The following is an 18,808-nucleotide window of genomic DNA, read 5'->3' on the forward strand; positions in this document are numbered from 1 at the left end:
AGGCGGGAGAGAGAGGACAAAATTTTGATGAAAGGCAGAGGTGAAGAGAGCAAGTGAGAGACGCAGGGGAGGAGTAGAATTAGGGGAAGAGAGGGAGAGAGAGACTGAGCGACAGAGAAAACAGGCATATGTTATAAGCCACTCATCAAGGGTCATTGTCTCTCTACCTCTCTCTCTCTCTCTCACTCGACCATGTGCCATGTTGACATAGCTAAATTAAACAGCTTTTATTGGGCTCAGTCTCTCGCCTCACTTTGCAAAATGTCGGGATTTCTCTCATTTTTCGTTCAGCCTTGAGACACACAAACACACAGCACACATGCTTTTGTAATTATGAGTTGATGTATACGCAGGCCTACATATGTGTGCACACACGCTTTTGTGTTGTGTATTGCATGTGCCTTTGTGCATTTATATGTGCTTCCCATACGGCGAGCGCCTGTTGACGTTAAGACGCTATGAAACTTTAAGTTAAGCCTCATAAAAGCTAAAGAGAGAGCTATTGAGTGTGTGTGTTAATCGCCTCACTCCGGCTCAACTCGTTTAGCATCAGCCCCGGGGGTTGATGTGCTTTGCATTTATTTTGAACAAGTTCATTGACGTGTAGCATAAAGACGTTTTCATATGCACCTTAAATCATGCATATTTTACTGATTGGTGGCTATATGTTAGCCAAAAGCCTGTCATTCCAATGTTTGTGCGGGCTTTTCCACTTGGCCGTCGTGGTTTATAGCACCAGGGTTTATGAAGCTATTCTGCACTACAGGGGGCCTATTGAGAAGCTAATGTTCCTATATTGGCATGGGCATACGTAGGTGGTAGCCTGAAAAAGCATGCTGTATGACCTATGGGTGGAATTTGCGCGTTGCTACCTGATGGGAACTTTCCACAGTCACTAGTTTTCTTTGCAGGAGTTTAATTTATAGCTGTGTCATGTGCAGAAAAAAATAAGCCGAAGGCCACATGCTAGGAGATTACAGTAGGTTGCAAGGGCTGTAAAAAGTAAAACTTTTATTGACAACGGTCTGACTCCTTTAATCACTGGTAGCTGTCTGACGAAAAGATGAGACACTTGGTCCGTTATGGGCGCCCTCTTTGCAACCACATGCAAAACATAAAAGGGATGGAGCTTTACCGTTAAAAGTTGCTCTGGTGCTGCGGTGAAGACCTACCGCTGAGAGAGAACACAAGGTCTCTTTTTAGGATCTTGATTTAGCCTGATTTTCGACTAGATGAACTTCAGTCTTTTATCAGAATGAACTGATAAAAGACTGAAGCCATTTCAGTTGTCAGTGTAGAGCATTCCTCGATACCGGGTGTCCAATCTGTGTTCCCAGGATGCAATATATACTAGTTTTTTCATTTTATTCATTTTTTTTTTTTGTGCACTATTTTCAAATACCATTTCAGATATTATTACTGAACATGCACTATTAGATTATTCACTTTTTTAAATATACCATAGGACATGGAGCTTTTTATTTTTATTATTATTTATTTATTTTGAGGGAACATGGGAGTGTGTATGTTGCTAATGTTTAATTGTTGGTATGTGGCTAGTGTTGTCGGTGCTAATGCCGGCTTTGTTGCTGGCATTCGTTTTGTAATGTTATGTAATGTTGATAAATGGTATGGTGGAATAAGAGAGCATCTTTGGAAGCAACTGGTTTTTAACCATAAACTCCATTTCACATATTATTTACTGAACATTTATTATCAGACTATGCTTTTTTAAAAAAAAAAAAAAAAAAAAAAAATACATAATAGAGATAAGGACATTTTTCTTTTTTACAGTATGTTGAGGGAACAAGGACTGATGGAACAAATTTTGCAGTAAAAGAAAAAAAAAAAAAAAAAAGATAATAATGATGATGATGATGATAATACAATGATGATGTATGGGAGCCCTGAGACCAGAGGGTGGATTCCCTTGATACCCAGTCAACACACACCTCAATCAGCCCTATTGAAAAACTGACCTCTAAGAAAAACCTGAGCTTGTCTCAACCAATGACCATGAACAGTTGTTTTTATTTGTGTATCACTACGTAAATATTCAGATTTCACGGTCAGCCCCTGTGGCTCATACAATTGTGTGAACGACCACTTGAAGGCAATGAGATTAGCCCTTTACCTGCCTCATTAATTAAATATCACAGCGCACTGTCCTGACTCCTCTCTCTCTCCCTCTGCCTCCGTTCTCCTCCAGTGTTCAACAGCCATGGTAAAGCAGGGACCAGGGAGAGCCCACGGCCCAAAGCAGGAACCCACGGCAGGGAGACGCCTGCCCCGCCACTGCCGCCTCCTCCGCCTCCACCTCCGCCCCTCCTGAGGGAGCGCAGCGAGCGGGCGGAGGCGCGGGAGCACGCCAGAGAGCAGCAGGCCTTGGCCAGCAGCAGAGCCTCGGCCGCCAACGGACTGCCACCCAGGAGAGCTGCCGAGGAGCTACGCAAGCAGGTGCGTGGACTTTGTGCGAGATGAAAGAGCTGCGAGACGCTAAATAACAGGAGAAAAAACGAGAGGATGAAAGTATTTCTGCGAGTGTTTCTCTCCAGAGACGGGTAGCTTGAGGAAAATGACAGCAGCTCGTAGGGAAAGTGTCCTGCTTTAGGGAAACATGTGTGGCAGGTAAGTGGTTTGTATTAGCCGAACTGTGAGTGGAGATATTCCGGAAGCTTCTCTATTAACAGGCTGGAGGTGCAGCAGGCGTCTTTGGTTGTTATTTCTGGCTGCTACATGCCCTCTGAAATCATTCCTTCTCTTGCTTTTTCTTTTCACTGTCTGCCGCGTCCCCATTTCACATTTTTTTCTAGTTTTTTCCTGACTCCTCTTTTCCCTCTCTCTACCTCGTCTGTCTTCCTTCCTCCCCTCTCTTCTCTTTCTCTCATCTCTTCGCCTCGTCTCTCCTCTTATCCCCTCCCCTTTCGGCTCTTTCAGCTTTATTTTCTCTCCTCCCTCCTCCTCATTTCCTCTCTCCTTCTCTCCTGACTCCTCTCCTCCATCCATTGTCTCTGGGAGAGTAATGATTGTGTTTTGGCCTGCCGCGGCTGCAGCTATATTTAGTAGCGCTGGCTAGGGGCTGTGAAAGCCTGCCTCCTTCTCCACGGCACTCAGCGGGTTTCAAGGAACCCCATAAAGTGGAAGAAGAGGAGTAGGAGGAAGAGGAGGAGGGAGGGCTGGAGTTGGCTCAACTCAGAAAACTAGCATTCTGACAATTATGATCGCTAATCAAAAGCCAATGTCTGGGGAGGCTCGGCACTCTCTTTTCTTTGTCTACATCTCTGTCTCCTCTTCATAATCTGCCTATCTTTCTCTGACACTCATTTTTATCTCCTTTTTTCCCGGTCCCTCTCCTTCTCTTTTGTTCTGTCTTGTCCATTTTCACTGTCCCTGCAGCCTCTATCCCATGTTGTTGTTGTTGTTGTTGTTGTAGTAATCTGGTACTGCTGATAGAGACCTGGGCATGTGCTTCAGGTTTTTAAGTGGCCAGAACTGCCTAATAAAACCAACAATAAATCTCAACGAGAGCGACTGCCTGCCAAGACAAACTTCAACCTCACTCACTTACTAGCCTTTGTTCCACGGCTCTCCCTCTGCACTCACTCTCTCTCTCTCTCTCTCTTTTCAATTCGCTGTTGGCACTCCACTTGATTCTTTTGATTCCTCTCGTACCATGTATCCTTGTTGTCTCTCTCCACCCTCACCCCACCTTCCTCTGTTTCCATCTCATGCTCTCTCTGTCTCTTTCACTCATTTTCTCTTTTTTGCTTCAATATCCCCCTCTCTCTCTCTCTCACTCTCCTTCTCTCACCGCTCCTGTGTCGAACAGACAGATCTTGCCCTTGACAACATGGCTCCAATCATTTGGAGGGATTAGTGCTTTTTTTTTTCTCCCCCCCTCGCTCTCCCCCCGATTAGCATGAACAGTATGTGTGTAAACCATGTGTGTTCAGAACCCACACATACATGACTGTGAACTGTGAAAACACAGGCTAAGCCATATAAAAGGTTAAGTGATTACGTAGCCGTAAAACGACCCAGGGGTTGTGTGTGTAAAACTGAAGGGTAAAGTCATTATCATAATTCAATTCACCGTGATTCGGTTCTCCTTAATTTAATAGAGGCTTATATCAACCAAATATGTGTGCCGTAACAGGACCTTTTATAAAACAATATGATTCTATTTAGTTTAATTGAATAACAAATGTGGAGATGTCAGCAAAGCAGCCGTGTACAGCAGCAAACCCAGGTGGGGTGTGCGGGGCCAAGTCTTCATTTAGCCGACTCTGCATCTGTGAAAAAGGGCTCGACACTCATTTGTTATGTTTTTTTTTTTGTTGTTTTGTTTTGTCCTCCCCAAGCCACTTAAAGAATGTAAAAATTCGCCATAGATCACAAACAAACCGCTAAGTGTTAAATGCTCACCAAAGTGCCACCTGATCTTTCTCTCCGTGACGAGCCACCGCACCGGCGTCGACCCCGCAAACGAACACAGCCGCTCCTGATCTCGCCCCATCGGAGTGTGTGCAGGGTTTTTTGCACAGTGTGTGTTGTTAGTGCCAGGTCGCGGTGACCTTTCTCGACTGTGCCTGCGCTGCTTAAAAGTCAACCTGCCCAGGGCCGCATCGCATCACACCCTAATAAGACAGCAGGAAGGGAGAGGAGGCTGGTTTAACAATAATGCGACCATCTGTGGTTGAGGCTGTGTTTGTGGGTGCAGAAAGTGTTATTTTAGTGAAGTCATAATGATGGTGTGTGAGGAATAGAATAATAGTGTACAATCACGCCATACATTTCTTCAGTGTGTATGTGTCCGTCTATTTATATTTTTATGAGCCTCAGACACCCATGCATGATACATATGTGCAGCCCTCTTCCTTCTCTCTCGCTGTCTTTTCTCTCACCAGTCAGCGTGGCTGTGTAAGGGTTAAACTTCCTGCTGTCCTCCGCCTCTTGCTCTCTGTCTCTCTCTCTCTTTCTCTTGCTCTTGTCTCTCCCTTCCTCTTCTTGTCTTCTCTCTCTCTCTCTCTTTCTCTCTCTCTCTCTCTCTGTCTCTTCCCAGGCCTGGCTGCTGCAGATGTTGCCTGTTAAAATCTTCCTGCCAGGCCCCAGCTGGGCTATAGCAACACATGATGTCATCTAGACCCACCTCCCTCTCCCTCCCCTCCCTCTCCTTCCCCGCTCACGTGCGACCGAAATCCACTCCAGAAAAGGCTGCCGGCTCCAGCTGCCTCTGTGTGTGTGTGTGTGTGTGTATATGTATGTGTGTGTGTGTGTGTGTGTTCTATTTTTTTCCCCTTTGGCTTCATTTTCTTTCTTGTTCTGTTCATCATCCTTTTCATTTCTGTCTGAATTCTCTCTGCCAGCGGCTATTATCCAGAGTGAACCTCAGTATTATTTTTGCTCTCCTCTTCTCTTCTTCTCTCTCCTCTCTTCTCTTCACCTCTCTTTGCTTTGCTTTTATTTCTTTCTTTCTTTCCCTTGTTATCCAGCCTTCCTTCTCTTCCTATAAACAATTGTCTGAACAAGACCGGTTCATCTGTCTTTTTGCCTCTTTGCCCTCCTTTCATCAGTGTCACCATCCTCCATCCTGCCCTTTTTTTGCATCTCTCTCTCTCGTGCTCTGTCTCCTTCTCTTTCCTTTTCCAATACACCAAACAATTATATAGACTAGAGAGAAAGACAGAGAGAGACCCCCCCCCCCTCCCCACCCCTCCAGGAGAGCAGCCCCACTGGGCCCTCTTGTGGCAGAAAGCTGTCATAACAGCTTGTCTGCTTGGTCAGCAAACTGTGGCTGGACAAATATAGTGGCTGCCCAGCAAAATGCAAGTTTACAACAGAGGTCCCTTTCAGTCTCTTTGTCACTTTTGCCTCGTAATGTAGTTTTTGTTTTATCTTGTGTTTGTGTGTGAGTGTGTGTGTGTGTGTGTGTGTGTGTGTGTGTGTGTGTGTGTGTGTATTTGTATTTTATTGCATTAGTGTGGGAGTAAACAAACGTACACACTAGATAGATAAATTTGTTTCCGTGCATGCAGTTTATCATAACTACAGAAATGAGTGAGGTTAAACTTGTCGGGGTTATCCACTAGGCCGTAAATTGGTTTGATCTGATTTTTGACTTGATATTATTTGGGATAAACAAGTTAAAAATATACATGATGCGTACATGATAAAAAACATTCTCATGCACTTTTGTCCTCAGAGGATAGCACAAGAAAGTAGTAATTGAAACACATATTTCCCATTGTGGATCTTGATGGAAACACTGAGACAACCGGCATCAGACAAAACAAAAAACATGATTAGGGATAGGATATCTTTTAGTGATGACTGCCTCTGTGTTTTTAACATGACAACAGTCGGGCTCTTTTTAATTTTTGCAGCTGATTTAATGTTTTTTTTTTTTTTTTTTTTTTATGTAATAGAGCATACTGACAGCAGTTTTTTTTTGTTGTTGTTTGTTTAAAGTGTGCGTATGTGATGTATGTGTCATCACATGAGCTATCGGCAATAATCAGTGCTTATTGGCAGTGGTACCTGCCCAGCTTTCATTCTTTCATCAATCTGCTTACACAATTGCTGCATTCACCCCCTCCCCTCGCTCTGCCTCCGTCCCCCTTCCCCTTCCCTCCCTCTCTCCCGCTATCACCCTGTGTTTTTCCATTGTCAGGACGTGTGGGGGTGGTGGGGTGGGGAGGCGTGGGGGGGAGTAGACGATTGATGGAGGCAGGGTTAGGTTTCACTCCCCCCTTATCTTTTAATGGCCTGGTCTTTGTGTCAGCCCCCCGCCACCTGAGACGAACACAACACAACGCACACACACACGCATACACATGTGTGACACGAGAGCCCTTCAAAGGCAAACCTGTCAATGGGCCGGCTGTCACCTCCCTCCTGCGGCGCCCCAGCTGTGATTGATAACTCCATCCCTCCCTCCCTCCTTCCTTCCTCCTACGGTTCACTTCCTGCTGGTGTGGGCAGTGAGACAGACAGATAGATGGGAGCTCGACATGCCTACATGTTCCTGAGATTTAGCCTTCCTAAAAAAGTGCCACTTTCCTAGCAAGTGTTCAACTCTAGTACATATTAGATAGTATTATGACAAGCAGGTATCTATGGTGACTTTTGCACGAAAGAATACTTTTGAAACCATGGAGCTCAAGAAACGAAGTGTAAACTGTGGAAAAAAACATCTCCATCTCCATCTCTCCCTTGTATCTCAAGCTGTGTGCTTACTCTTCTTTTCACTTTCCCGCCTAGACAGTGTAGTAGAGTTGGGCGATATGGACAAAATCAAATATCACATTTTTTCCCCCTTGGCATTTCTGCTTTATTTGACAGTCACAGTAGTGAGAGACAGGGGAAAGTAGGGGACAGAGAGGAGATGACAGCCTGAGGTCGGATTCAAACCCAGACTGCTGCGATCAGGACTCAGCCATAACACACGGTCCTCGCTCTTATCCAGTGAACTTCCGGGGCGCTCCAAAATGTCACAATGTTTTTGACCGAAGAGCACAATATCGATATTCTCATGGTGGCAAAACAGCTACAGCTACAAACTGCATCCCTTCACTGTAATACCACATTTAAAAGCAGGAAAAGGCAACACTAATGTCATAGCACAGTCTTACAGCATTCAAAATTGTGGACGATGTTTAGTCGTGCTGTCATGATATTGATATAATCTTGATAAATTGCTCACTCCTGTATTTATTTTTATAAGCATATCCTCATATACAGTGGTCCCTCGTTAATCGCGGGAGTTACGTTCTAAAAATAACCCGCAATAGGCGAAATCCGCAAAGTAGTCCGCTTTATTTTTTACAATTACTATAGATGTTTTAAGGCTGTAAAACCCCTCACTACACACTTTATACACTTTTCTCAGACAGGCATTAACATTTTCTCATTTTTCTCTCTTGTTTAAACACTCTCAAAGTTCAAACCTTCGTAGAAAAATAAGTCCAGTAAAAAAAAAAAAAAAGCATGCAAAATTGCACTAAAAAAAAATCCGCGAAACTGCGAGGCCGCGAAAGGTGAACCGCGTTATAGCGAGGGACCACTGTACACTAAAAAAATGGCAGCATTGTAGAAACATCTTGAGAGGAGGTGATGTGGTTTGATTATGAAGTAAGTTCTCCCGTCAGAAAATGTGGATTTGCTCCGTTTGAGAGCATGGTCAGAATAAGATAGAATAAAAAGACGAGGAGGGAATAGCCTCTATACGTTCATACAACGAGAGCTGCATGCCCTCCAGCTCAACCCATTCAGCCTGTAGCAACCAAATACGCCACTGTAAGGTCACAAGATCTCCAGACACTCCACTGAGCTCTGTTACACACTCCAGTCACTGTAATTCCATGAAGCCTAGTTTTACCTACTCTTTTTTTTTTTTTTTTATTGTACTAGGCTCAATGTCACTTCACAGACATTGAGGGAATAGAAGGGAGGTAGCGAGGGAGGAGAGGGAAAGAGATACTCCTGGCAGCATTAAAAGTGGGCCATGAAAACAACATAGAGACGAGGAGGTTGAGCAATGAGACATAGAAAAGTTGATATTCTTAGAAAGGCAGACACACGGAGGAGGAAGGAGAGAGGGAGGAAGGGAAGCGGCGAATTAAAGGAAATGGAGGAAAGACACGGTGCAAGAGTGAAGAGAGGGAGCAGGGGGCCGACAGCGCGACAGAAGGATTAATTTAATTTCAATGCTTTGGCGACACCGGTCTTATTCCTTGTCATGGCAGGGCACGGAATAAGACCAGGGGCTAAGTGTATTGAATTGCAGAGACATGCAGGCAGGCAGGCAGACAGACTGAGAGAGGCAGAGACATCTATACGAGGTGATTTTAACCTGTACTGAAGTGGCAGTAAAGCTCTTTAAACTGAGAAAAGAGAGACTGACAATGTTTCTTCCGCTGGGGTTGTAGATGGCAGGCCCAAACGACAGCTCCCACAGCTGTATCCTGCTAGCTAGCCGTAGAACCAGACACCACTCTACCAAGCCTCTGATCTACAGCTGGGGGCCTCAAAGACAGACACACACTCACACACACACAAGCTTGCATACTCTCTCACTCCCTTTCCCTCTCTCTGTCTCGCGTGCACACACACACACATAAACACACGCACAAGCCTTTTTATTCATGGCATGAAGAGCGAATTAAAGAGCTTAAGGAAACCCATAGCAAATAAAAGGCTGTTTTTATGTGCCCGGATGGGATTTGATCCCAGCCCCATAACCCCGTAGTCCTACCTCATACCGTCCAGCCATCTGCTAGCAGAAACCACAGAGCCATCTCCTCTCTCCTTCTCATGTTTACCAGCTTTTTTCTTTTCGACCCTTCGCCACTGTTGTTTATCTTGAGATGTAGTGGTTTTTGGTTTTGGTTTGCATGTGTCCTTTCTTGAATGCCTGCCTTTGTTGAGAGTTGTAGTTTACAAAGGCGCGCTGCAAAAGAAAGTATAGTCATCTAGCTGGTTGATTGGTTCTTTAATGAATAGCACACTTTTCCTCAAATAGATTTGGTTCAACCTACCAAATGGTGTACTGCATAGCCAGCATCTGAACGTTTGGCTGCTTCATCGTGGAGGGTGTGTTTGCCCAGATCGCTGTAACTATCTTGGTGTATTTTGCATATTAAAGTGTGTCAATGCAGTTTGGAAAATTTGTGATTTGTGTACAGACAGTATGTTACCACAGTATTTCAGATGCATGTGACCTCACCCACAATAAGGTATATGTCTTTTCAGGGTTTCTTCCACTGGTTAGTGTTTTTATCAGCTTAGCCTATCACTCTCCTTCTCCTTCTTTTTTTACATTCCCCCCATTATCTCCTATTTATGACTCATCCTGAGCAATGAATAACAGTCTGATATCTCTAATTTCTCCCTTGTCTCCTTATCTTCCTGTGTGTTCTCAGGTTTCTAAAGTGAATGGGCTGATGCGGTCGGGCTCGGCACATGCTGCTGGCGGTGCCAAAAAGAGCCGCGACTTCCGACTGCCGTCCAAAACTGTGAAGAAGTACACAGCCACCGTGTCCAAGGGCCACGTCACCTACACCAAAGCCAAACAGAGAGAACTGGGCAAGAAAACCAAACTCAGCAGCAACAAACACAACAACAGCAGCGCCACCACGGCACCGTCGTCAGCGAACAATCACAATCAGCACAGCCAGCCAGCAGCCAGCAATGGGCTGGCTAACTCAGGAAAAGCAGCGGCGCCAGCCCACCGCAGCAATGCAAAAACCCGCAAACAGGTGCTACTATCCAATGGGCTGCACAAGGTGGCTGCCAGCACCCGCCTCAACGGCAGGCTGAACGGGCAGCGGCACAACACCCTGGCCAAGGACGGGCAGAGGCAGGGCCAGCCGGAGTGCCCGGGCCGGGAGGGGCTGCGTAACTCCAAGCGGCGTCTGGAGGTGGTGCTCAACTCGGTAGGGACAGGAAGCATCGAGCAGAAGGCCAAGCCCCCTGTTACTGAGGCCAAGAAGGCCAAGCTTCAGCCCGCCCCTCTGGAGACACGCAGCAGCAGTAAGAAGGCAGCCAATCAGGAGAAAGCTGCCGCCCAGACCACCACCCCCACCACTCCAGTTGCTAATGGACATGCGTCGGAAACGCCACCTCACCCTTCCCCAACTCCGCCTGTCACCCAACTCCCACCTCCCCCGCCATCTCCTCTGCCTCCTCAACAAACCCCGCCTCCTTCTACACCAGCAACCAATGCGGAGCCGGTGAACCAGCGACCCAAGCGGGCGTCAGCTGGCAAGCTGATGTTGATTCGACAAGCACAGCAGCAGCAGAGTAGGTCCCACGGTCGGAGCTCCTCCTCTTCCTCCCCATTATCGGGCCAGAATCACCCACAGAACCCCAGTCGTACCAGCACTACCTCAGACCCCCAGCAAACCTCGGCCTCCTCATCTGTCACCTCCTCCCCGCCTACTTCGTCCTCCAACCCTGGACAGCTCAAACCACCAGCGCTGCGGCCTGCCAACCGCGACAAGGAGTGGGAGCGTGAGAAGGAGATGACGCGCCAGCAGGAGCGAGATCAGGAGAAGGAGCGGGAGCGGGAGCGCAGCAGGCCTGAGGGCTGGGCAGCATTGGGCGAGGTCCCCGTCTTCCGGCCAGCACCACGGGAGTTCCAGGACCCCCTGGTGTACCTGGACGCAGTGAGGGAACGGGCCGAGGCGGCTGGGATGTGCCGCGTTGTGCCGCCACCCGACTGGCGGCCGGAGTGCAAGCTGAGCGAGGAGATGCGCTTCGTCACACAGGTGCAGCGGGTCCACAAGCTGGGCAGGCGCTGGGGCCCCAATGTGCAGCGGCTGGCCTGCATCCGCAAGCACCTCAAATCTCAGGGCATTATCATGGATGAGCCCCCTGTCATCGGTAAGTGGGTCAACAGACACTCACATGCATATCTGTTGTTATGAACTGATTGAATTAATCAAAGCCACAAGATGTCTTCCATACATTTCCAGTGAGGACCAGAACTATCATGTTGTTGGCGTGAATTATTTCCTGGTGAAGACTCAGATAAAACCCAGTTTCAAACTAGTCCGTCATCTCTGTGCCTCTCCACACTTCTGATTGTCTTTATTTCAAAACTCAAGCTGTTCTCAAGAGTGCAGTCAAAGTCAGAGATGACAGTTATGATAAATGCGTTGAAGTATTATATCTCAAGTCCACACTATAAAACATAAGGCACAGGTCTGGGCATGTCGAACTTTTACAGGCATAACATTTATGGTCTTAACTGCCTTTTTCTGTGACAATGCCTTATTGTTTTCTCCTCCCTCCAGTGATGCTTTCTTGCTCACGTCTGATGAATTTTGACTCGAGATCATTTATAAATTGAAAAATGTGTAAATTAAATGGTGCTGACATATTTTTTAGAAACACAACTCAACACAAGGGAAATTATTCAGAAAAAATGTCTAATCTAATGCAATTTAAACAAATACATTTTAGATTAAAAATGAGAAACTGATGAAAAGCAATTTTACATAAACCAGAGGACCATAAATTGTGTGCTAAACTGGTATTCCTCACATATTCTCACAGAAGAGGCTATTGTTTACCCTCTCAGTATTCCCCTGTATTTAATTGTGTTTTGTCACTGTCTTTGGCGCTCTAGCTAAAGCTATGACAAAAACAGCCAGTTAGCAAACGGCACAAAGATTGCCATCTCCACGGGTATCAGCAGTGCACTGAAAGGTTCAGCGACATTCCACCCAATTTTATCTCCCTGTTTATAGATGCCAATAACAATGTGCAGCTACTCTGCAAGGGGGCCCAACAGGCCAGGCAAACAATATTTCCCCCAGATTGCCCTGTCACCTTCCATTTCTCACAACGTCGTCAGCACTTTATGAGCATTTAAACAGCCACATTTCAGACAGAGAGAATGGATGTGTGTGTTTGTATGTATGTATGTGTGCGTGCTCCACGTATGCACTCATGCATGTACCACTGTGTGCGTGTGTGCATGCTTGTCTGTGTGTTGGCATTTGTTATGTGTGAGAGTGTCTTCCATTTAAATGGTTTTGCGCTGTTATGTTTTGTGTGCATATATTCCAGGTTGTACCTTTGGGTGTTTCTAGCTTTTGTGCAGAGCGGAAATAAATTTTGAAGATTATCCCAGTGTGAGTACAGTCGGTGCAGAGCGGGCATTGCTGTTAGCCAGAGAGTATTAACCTGGCAGCCAGTGACTCACAGCAGAGTGGCTTCAGCCAGCCAGGACACACTGGCTCCAAACGGGCTTCCCTTAATGGGCCCAGAAAATCAATTCTACATGAATGTTAATTTGTATCTATGTTTGACACAATGAGGCGTTCAGGAAATTCTGAAAAAATAATAGTTAAGTGGTCAATCCAACTCAGTTAAACCTTGATGGAGGAGTTGGCACGTTTTCCCGATGTAGCAAGCACATGAAAATGGCAGCCCTTTATCTGATATCGTTGCATTTTTTCCCACAGTCAGAGGGGCCCAAACTGAGGTTTTACTTGCGCCAGTTAAAACAAAAAATGACCCTGATTTTCAAGTTCTCAGAAATAATACCTCTGTTTTTGTGAAGGGTAACCTTTGGATAGTTTTGTTATGGTTATTGTTTGGGTTGCTGGTGCCTTTTTGCAGACTACACACATGTTCAGGTTAATATTGTAAGCCAAAATATCTATTTCTTATGTGTGTCATGTGTCATGCTTGATTGATATTAATGTTAGGCTATGTGACGTGTAGGACTCCAGTGTATCTTTAAGAAGTTGTATATCAAACCAAATAATTTTCCACACAACATTCCTTCCTCTCTCTGTGTGTCTCTTCATCTGTCTATCTCTGCCTCCATCTCTCTGTCTTTCTGCTAGGCGGCTGCGAGGTGGACCTAGCGCGTTTCTTCCAGCTCATCAACGACATGGGCGGCATGCAGCAGGTGATGGACCTGAAGAAATGGACCAAGCTGGCCGACCTCCTGCGCATCCCCAAGTCAGCGCAGGACCGACTGGCCAAGTTGCAGGAGGCCTACTTGCAGTACCTGCTCTCCTATGACTCGCTCAGCGCTGAGGAGCGCCTCCGGCTGCAGGCCGAGGTGCTGCAGGAGAAAAACAACCTGGAGTTGCGCCGGGGCCCGCTGGAGGGCCACTCGGACTCCTCGGCGCCCAACGCGCTGGCACTGCCACGCTATGAGCCCAAGAATGGGCTTGCAGGTGGGATGGTGGGAGGGGCGGCAGGACACCACCGCGCCAACGGAGTGTATCACCGTCTGAAGGAGCTGCAGGCTCAGGTCAAAGCGGGCCGGCGCCGGCTCTTCGCTCAGGAAAAACAAGGCAAGGAGGACAGGCAGCATGGGGAGGAAGAGGAGGAGGAGGAAGAGGAGGACAGAGGTGTTCTCAGTGACCAGCACAAGTGTATTTACAAGGTGAGGTTTTGAAGGTTGCCTTTTGTCCACACTCATGATTTTAAAGGTTCAGACATTTTTGTTCTTGTTTCTTTTCTGTTCAAGTTGTGTAGTCAATCCAAAACATTTTCAGCATGAATTTTCACACCATCTGGGAAGAATACAGCTTCTGCTGTCTTTAATTATGAATGTACTACACATGCAACTAATCCTTAGGTAATTAGATCTGAAAACCTCATGCTGACAGCTAAAAATACACAAATGTCATTCCACATCTCTAAACTTAATTGTATGCATACACATGCAATATGTGACATCAAGAAGCAACTGTCACTGTTTGTCTGTTTATTATTCTGTTGGCATTCATTATCAGGTTTTGTTTTTCTCATTTACCCTGTATTCTAGCAATCTGTATGTGACACCTCTTAACTAAACTCACAAATGATGTGCACATTGTCTTGTTTGTATGTCATCAGCTTCAGAGCCATTTACAGAAGTCTAATCATTACTCAAACAGATGCATGCCAGCTTACTACACTCTCAATCAAGAATAATATCACCCAGTCTTCTCTTTCCAGTAGTATCACATCTCACATTTAAATGTGTTTATCACCGTGCAACTTCCTATGTAATAAAAGGTGCACTTTGCCATCAGAAGGAGCTAAGTCATGAGGTTATAGAACCTTATGACTGCTTTTCTGTGTGAGAGAATGTTGCTGCAATGTGAATGCGCAAAAATGGTAATTGCTGTCAAAATATCTTACTCAGTTTCCTTGGCAACTTGTTTTATAATTGGTTATGTGTAGTAAGACTTGTAATGTTGTAATCTACATGCATTGTAAAGGCCGATGGTATTTGGTTTGAGGGTTAGAGACAGTAGCTCATCAAAAAAAAGTTCTCTTAGCTGTTGTGGTCATATTGAATATTCTTGTGCAGCTGTGTGTGGTAAGGCACTCAGCAGCCCTACTTGTGCATTTGTGCATGTGTTTGTGTGTGTGTGCGTGTGCACATTAGGTGTATTCCCACCTCCTCAGTGTGCTGGCAGCTGTGTTGATTCTGGCTGGCTGAAATGTAGGTCAGTGCTCAGCGCTGAGAAAAGGACCCACAGGCAGCCCGCAAACCAGCCCTTCCTCTCACCCATATCCCCAGCCCCAGCCATCACCCCCTACCCCTACTACCTCACCCAACCCCCCAGCCCAACTCCTCTCCAGTTGTTTCCTTTAATCCAGCCCTCTCCACCTCCCCAACTCAGTCTGCTCTCTCGTTGCTGTCTTCTCTCTATGAGCCCATGCCCTTGCTCTCAGCCATTTTCCCAAACTCCAGAGTTCACCCGACACTCTCCCTCTGTCCAACCCTCTCACCCCATGCCCAGACCCTTTGCCAAGACCAAACACATAGCTGTACATTCAGTTCATGCAAATGCAAGCAGTTATTTCTGTATGTGCACAAATCCACATATTCACACTCATACAGTACACTGTGAACTCGCAGAAAGGTCACGTTCTTTCAAGTGAACACAAAACACTATATACCTTCATGCTGTTAATGCATACGCAAAGGATAAACTTGTGCACATAGGTACACACATGCACTCCATAGCTCCCTGTTCGGTTTGGGCATTCTTGTGTGTTACGTTATGTAGAGTGATGGAGTAATTATCTCTGCGATTAGTAATGCAGTGTGTCATACATACTTCTCTGATTAAGATGACTATGGAGTTGTGTTCACTCTCACACATGCAGTTAACACACACACACACACACACACACACACACTGTACCCCACTCCGCTCAGATCTGGATCCCATTTTCTTTTTCTTCCCACTGCTCCTTTGGTAACTAAATCCCTCTGTACCAGCCTCCCTCTGAAGAACTGAGATATTGTCAACAGACTTGACCCAGTACAGTCCATAGACATCAAAATTATAGAGGCACTATTCACTGCAATGACATGTGAATGGGCTGTCACAAAACTGACAGGACAGGCTTGTCTAAATATGACCCATCATTTCTCTCGACAGCTCCGATCTGTGTACACTTTTTACCACAGAGTTGCCCCGAGAGGAGGATATATTTCACATTTTCTCTCAAGAGAACAAAGTGCATGTCAAGGATATAATTAGGTCTAATTACACCAGAAAAGGGTCGGATAACTGCTGCTACCGACTGACCGCAAAAACTTCTTGTCAGTGCTTACTAGGTTTCTCCCATACTGTATTGCTATTATAACTGCACTGTAGGCGGTTCTAATAATAACAGTTGTAATAATGTCAGCAGCAACTTTCTTTAAAACCTTTTGGAAACACCTGAAGGCACTTAACAAGGAAGAAAGGGAAACTGCAACAAAAAATATGCTTGTGCTGTCCTGCACTATACTATCACATGTTAGTACACTCAGTACGGTGCATACTGTACTTCCTACTGTAACCCCACTTGCCGTGAAGATGAGGAATCAGCGAGGCCATCTTTCAGCTTTGTGCTAACATCTCCATCCCTGGAGTGGACAGATTTATGGCCACCTTCAAAGCCTCTCTCCAGGAGGAGGGTCCGGGGGAGGGGGTCATGTCCAGGGGAACTGTGTCAGGAATGTATAGAGGAGGCATAGAGGTCGAGTGGTATAGACACACACATACACACACACCGCTTTTCCAGAAAGGCAGTTTCATGGCTGGTTCAAGGGCAGCTCCAGTGCCTAGTCTCTAAATCTCAATTATTAGATTTGTTTATCTGCATTAAGATCAATACCAGCATAGCCTACCAATCGCATAGCTATTAGCATGGTGTTAGGAAGACTTCTTCATCGCCCACAGTTATATGCACATAACACATTGAAGTGAGTTTAGAGTTTAGCAGGTCTCACATAATGCCCACACTAGTAGTCACAATTGCTAAACTAGCCAGGTGTTAGACAGTGTGTATACACAAAGGCAATATCAGAGGACAAGATAAAAATAACAGTCCGTAAATTATTTGCCTGAGGCATACCAGAGATAAGAAGAGCAGAGATAACCATAGGAAGTTGAGAAAAAAGGAGAGAAAACAAAAGGCTGCTCCAGCCATCCACTCTCTGGCCACTGTTTGATACAGTGAGGAGATAAAGGGCCAGTAATAAAAATTCAAAATCAAAATTATTGTGTTTTAGTGTTGTCTTACTGATAAATGTACATAGCGAGCAAGACATGATGTAAGATCCTGATGATCAGTAAATTGAAATGTTGATCACTTTATTAAAACTTGAGAGTTACATTTCACACACACACACACACACACTCACACTACACACACAAAAAAATGGCCATATGCTTGCCCCCTGACTCTCTCACGCATCCATATACGAACATGTGCTGAGACACAGAAGCACTTGAGCACGCGCAGTTCAATGAAAGTCCAGCAATATTTTTCTTGTCATTTTTCACTGAGGCTCCATCCTTGTGCTTCCCTCCCTATATATTTTTTTTCCCATAACCAAAGACCATAAAACTAGATTAGCCTTTGCTGACCTGAGACCGTGATATTGCTTGGATTCATGTGATGTTTTGTTTGATGTCTTTGTGTTGCAGGGGAAATCGGTGTCCTTGACCAACTTTTTCAGGATAGCCCGGAACACCATGACCATGTGCTTTAACAAGGAGCCCGGGGCCGCTGAGGTTGAGGTGAGCGTGTTAACACCACTAACTTCTGCTGAGAGAAGACTACACTGCCACATGTTTACTTTACATTCTAGTTGCTTGTCTCAGATTTTATGATCTGAGACAAGATCTTTATTTTTTTTATCGTGAATGATAAATCCAGAAACTCACTGACCTAACAGTGCTACCAGATGAAGGCTTTGCAAATCTAAGATTTGATATCAGAATATCACTAAAATCAGGGTTATTTTCCCACATATGGCAGATAGCAGCCTTGGTTCAGTTGCCACAGGCTGACATAAATGACTGATGCACATGGAAACTGTTTCCACTATCTAGCGTACTGTTCCATGCATTCTTCCAGTAATGGTCTTTCCTTTTTTCTCCTCTCGCAGCAAGAGTACTGGAGGATTGTGGAGCAGAGAGACTGCCACGTAGCAGTGCATTATGGGAAGGTGGACACCAGTACACATGGGAGTGGTTTCCCTACGGGAAAGTCAGAGCCATTTTCTAAGTAAGTGCCCTATAGCCCATCACACGGAGGTTACATTTTGATCAACTGACCAGTACCAGGGTGCCCTTGAGTAAGGCACTTAATGTCTTAATCGCTACCTTGTGACTGTCTAATGGCGTACAGTAAAAGACCTCATTTAAAACCACAGCTATAACTGTGCAAAGAAACATATGACTGTGTGCACTTCAAATTTTGAGTACATTATTTCTAGAAAATATCAGCGCGTTTCATTCTACCGAAACTAAAATATGGCTTTTTCCTGACCAGCCTCTTTTCTTGAGGGGATTAGATATACAAGGATCTCCTTTTCTCTCCGCTTAGTATTCCTAAAAACTAAACGTGAACATGTTTCGGGTCACCTCTGCCTCTTTTCCTCAGACATGGATGGAACCTCACCGTCCTCCCCAATAACTCTGGATCCATTCTGAGGCATCTGGGTGCTGTGCCTGGTAAGGACAACTTGGACAACTGTCAACCTGCCAGTACATTTCTAAAGGCAAATCTGTACAGAATGGATAAAAGCTGCACATGCTTGATATATAGAAAGCCAAAGAAAGACACAGTGGGGTGCAAATGGTTCCTACAGTTTATCCAGCTCTCTGAAAGAGCGACCTTGTGTGAGTATTTAGTGAATTTGGGATCTGTTGATTTTGTAATTGCACTGTTAGATATGGATGGATGTACCCATAAAATCTATTTTAAGTCTTTCTCAGTCTTTGTCTTGCCAACAAGAAACTGAAGTTGCAGATGTTTTGCACGCTGTATACCTTATTAGTGA

General features: G+C 45.4%; 1 protein-coding gene across 1 annotated transcript in view; it reads left to right on the top strand.

The window, feature by feature from the left end:
- The window catches only part of jarid2b (jumonji and AT-rich interaction domain containing 2b), a 125,261-nt gene that overhangs the window by 97,650 nt on the left and 8,803 nt on the right, over positions 1 to 18,808 (top strand). Inside the window, exons 6-11 of the mRNA XM_030064138.1 lie at positions 2,210 to 2,457; positions 9,921 to 11,382; positions 13,359 to 13,909; positions 17,448 to 17,540; positions 17,912 to 18,030; positions 18,409 to 18,479. Coding sequence (XP_029919998.1) covers positions 2,210 to 2,457; positions 9,921 to 11,382; positions 13,359 to 13,909; positions 17,448 to 17,540; positions 17,912 to 18,030; positions 18,409 to 18,479 — 2,544 coding nt within the window. The remainder of the gene's footprint in view (positions 1 to 2,209; positions 2,458 to 9,920; positions 11,383 to 13,358; positions 13,910 to 17,447; positions 17,541 to 17,911; positions 18,031 to 18,408; positions 18,480 to 18,808) is intronic.

Source organism: Myripristis murdjan, chromosome 11 (genome assembly GCF_902150065.1).
Source record: "Myripristis murdjan chromosome 11, fMyrMur1.1, whole genome shotgun sequence".
NCBI lineage: Eukaryota > Metazoa > Chordata > Actinopteri > Holocentriformes > Holocentridae > Myripristis > Myripristis murdjan.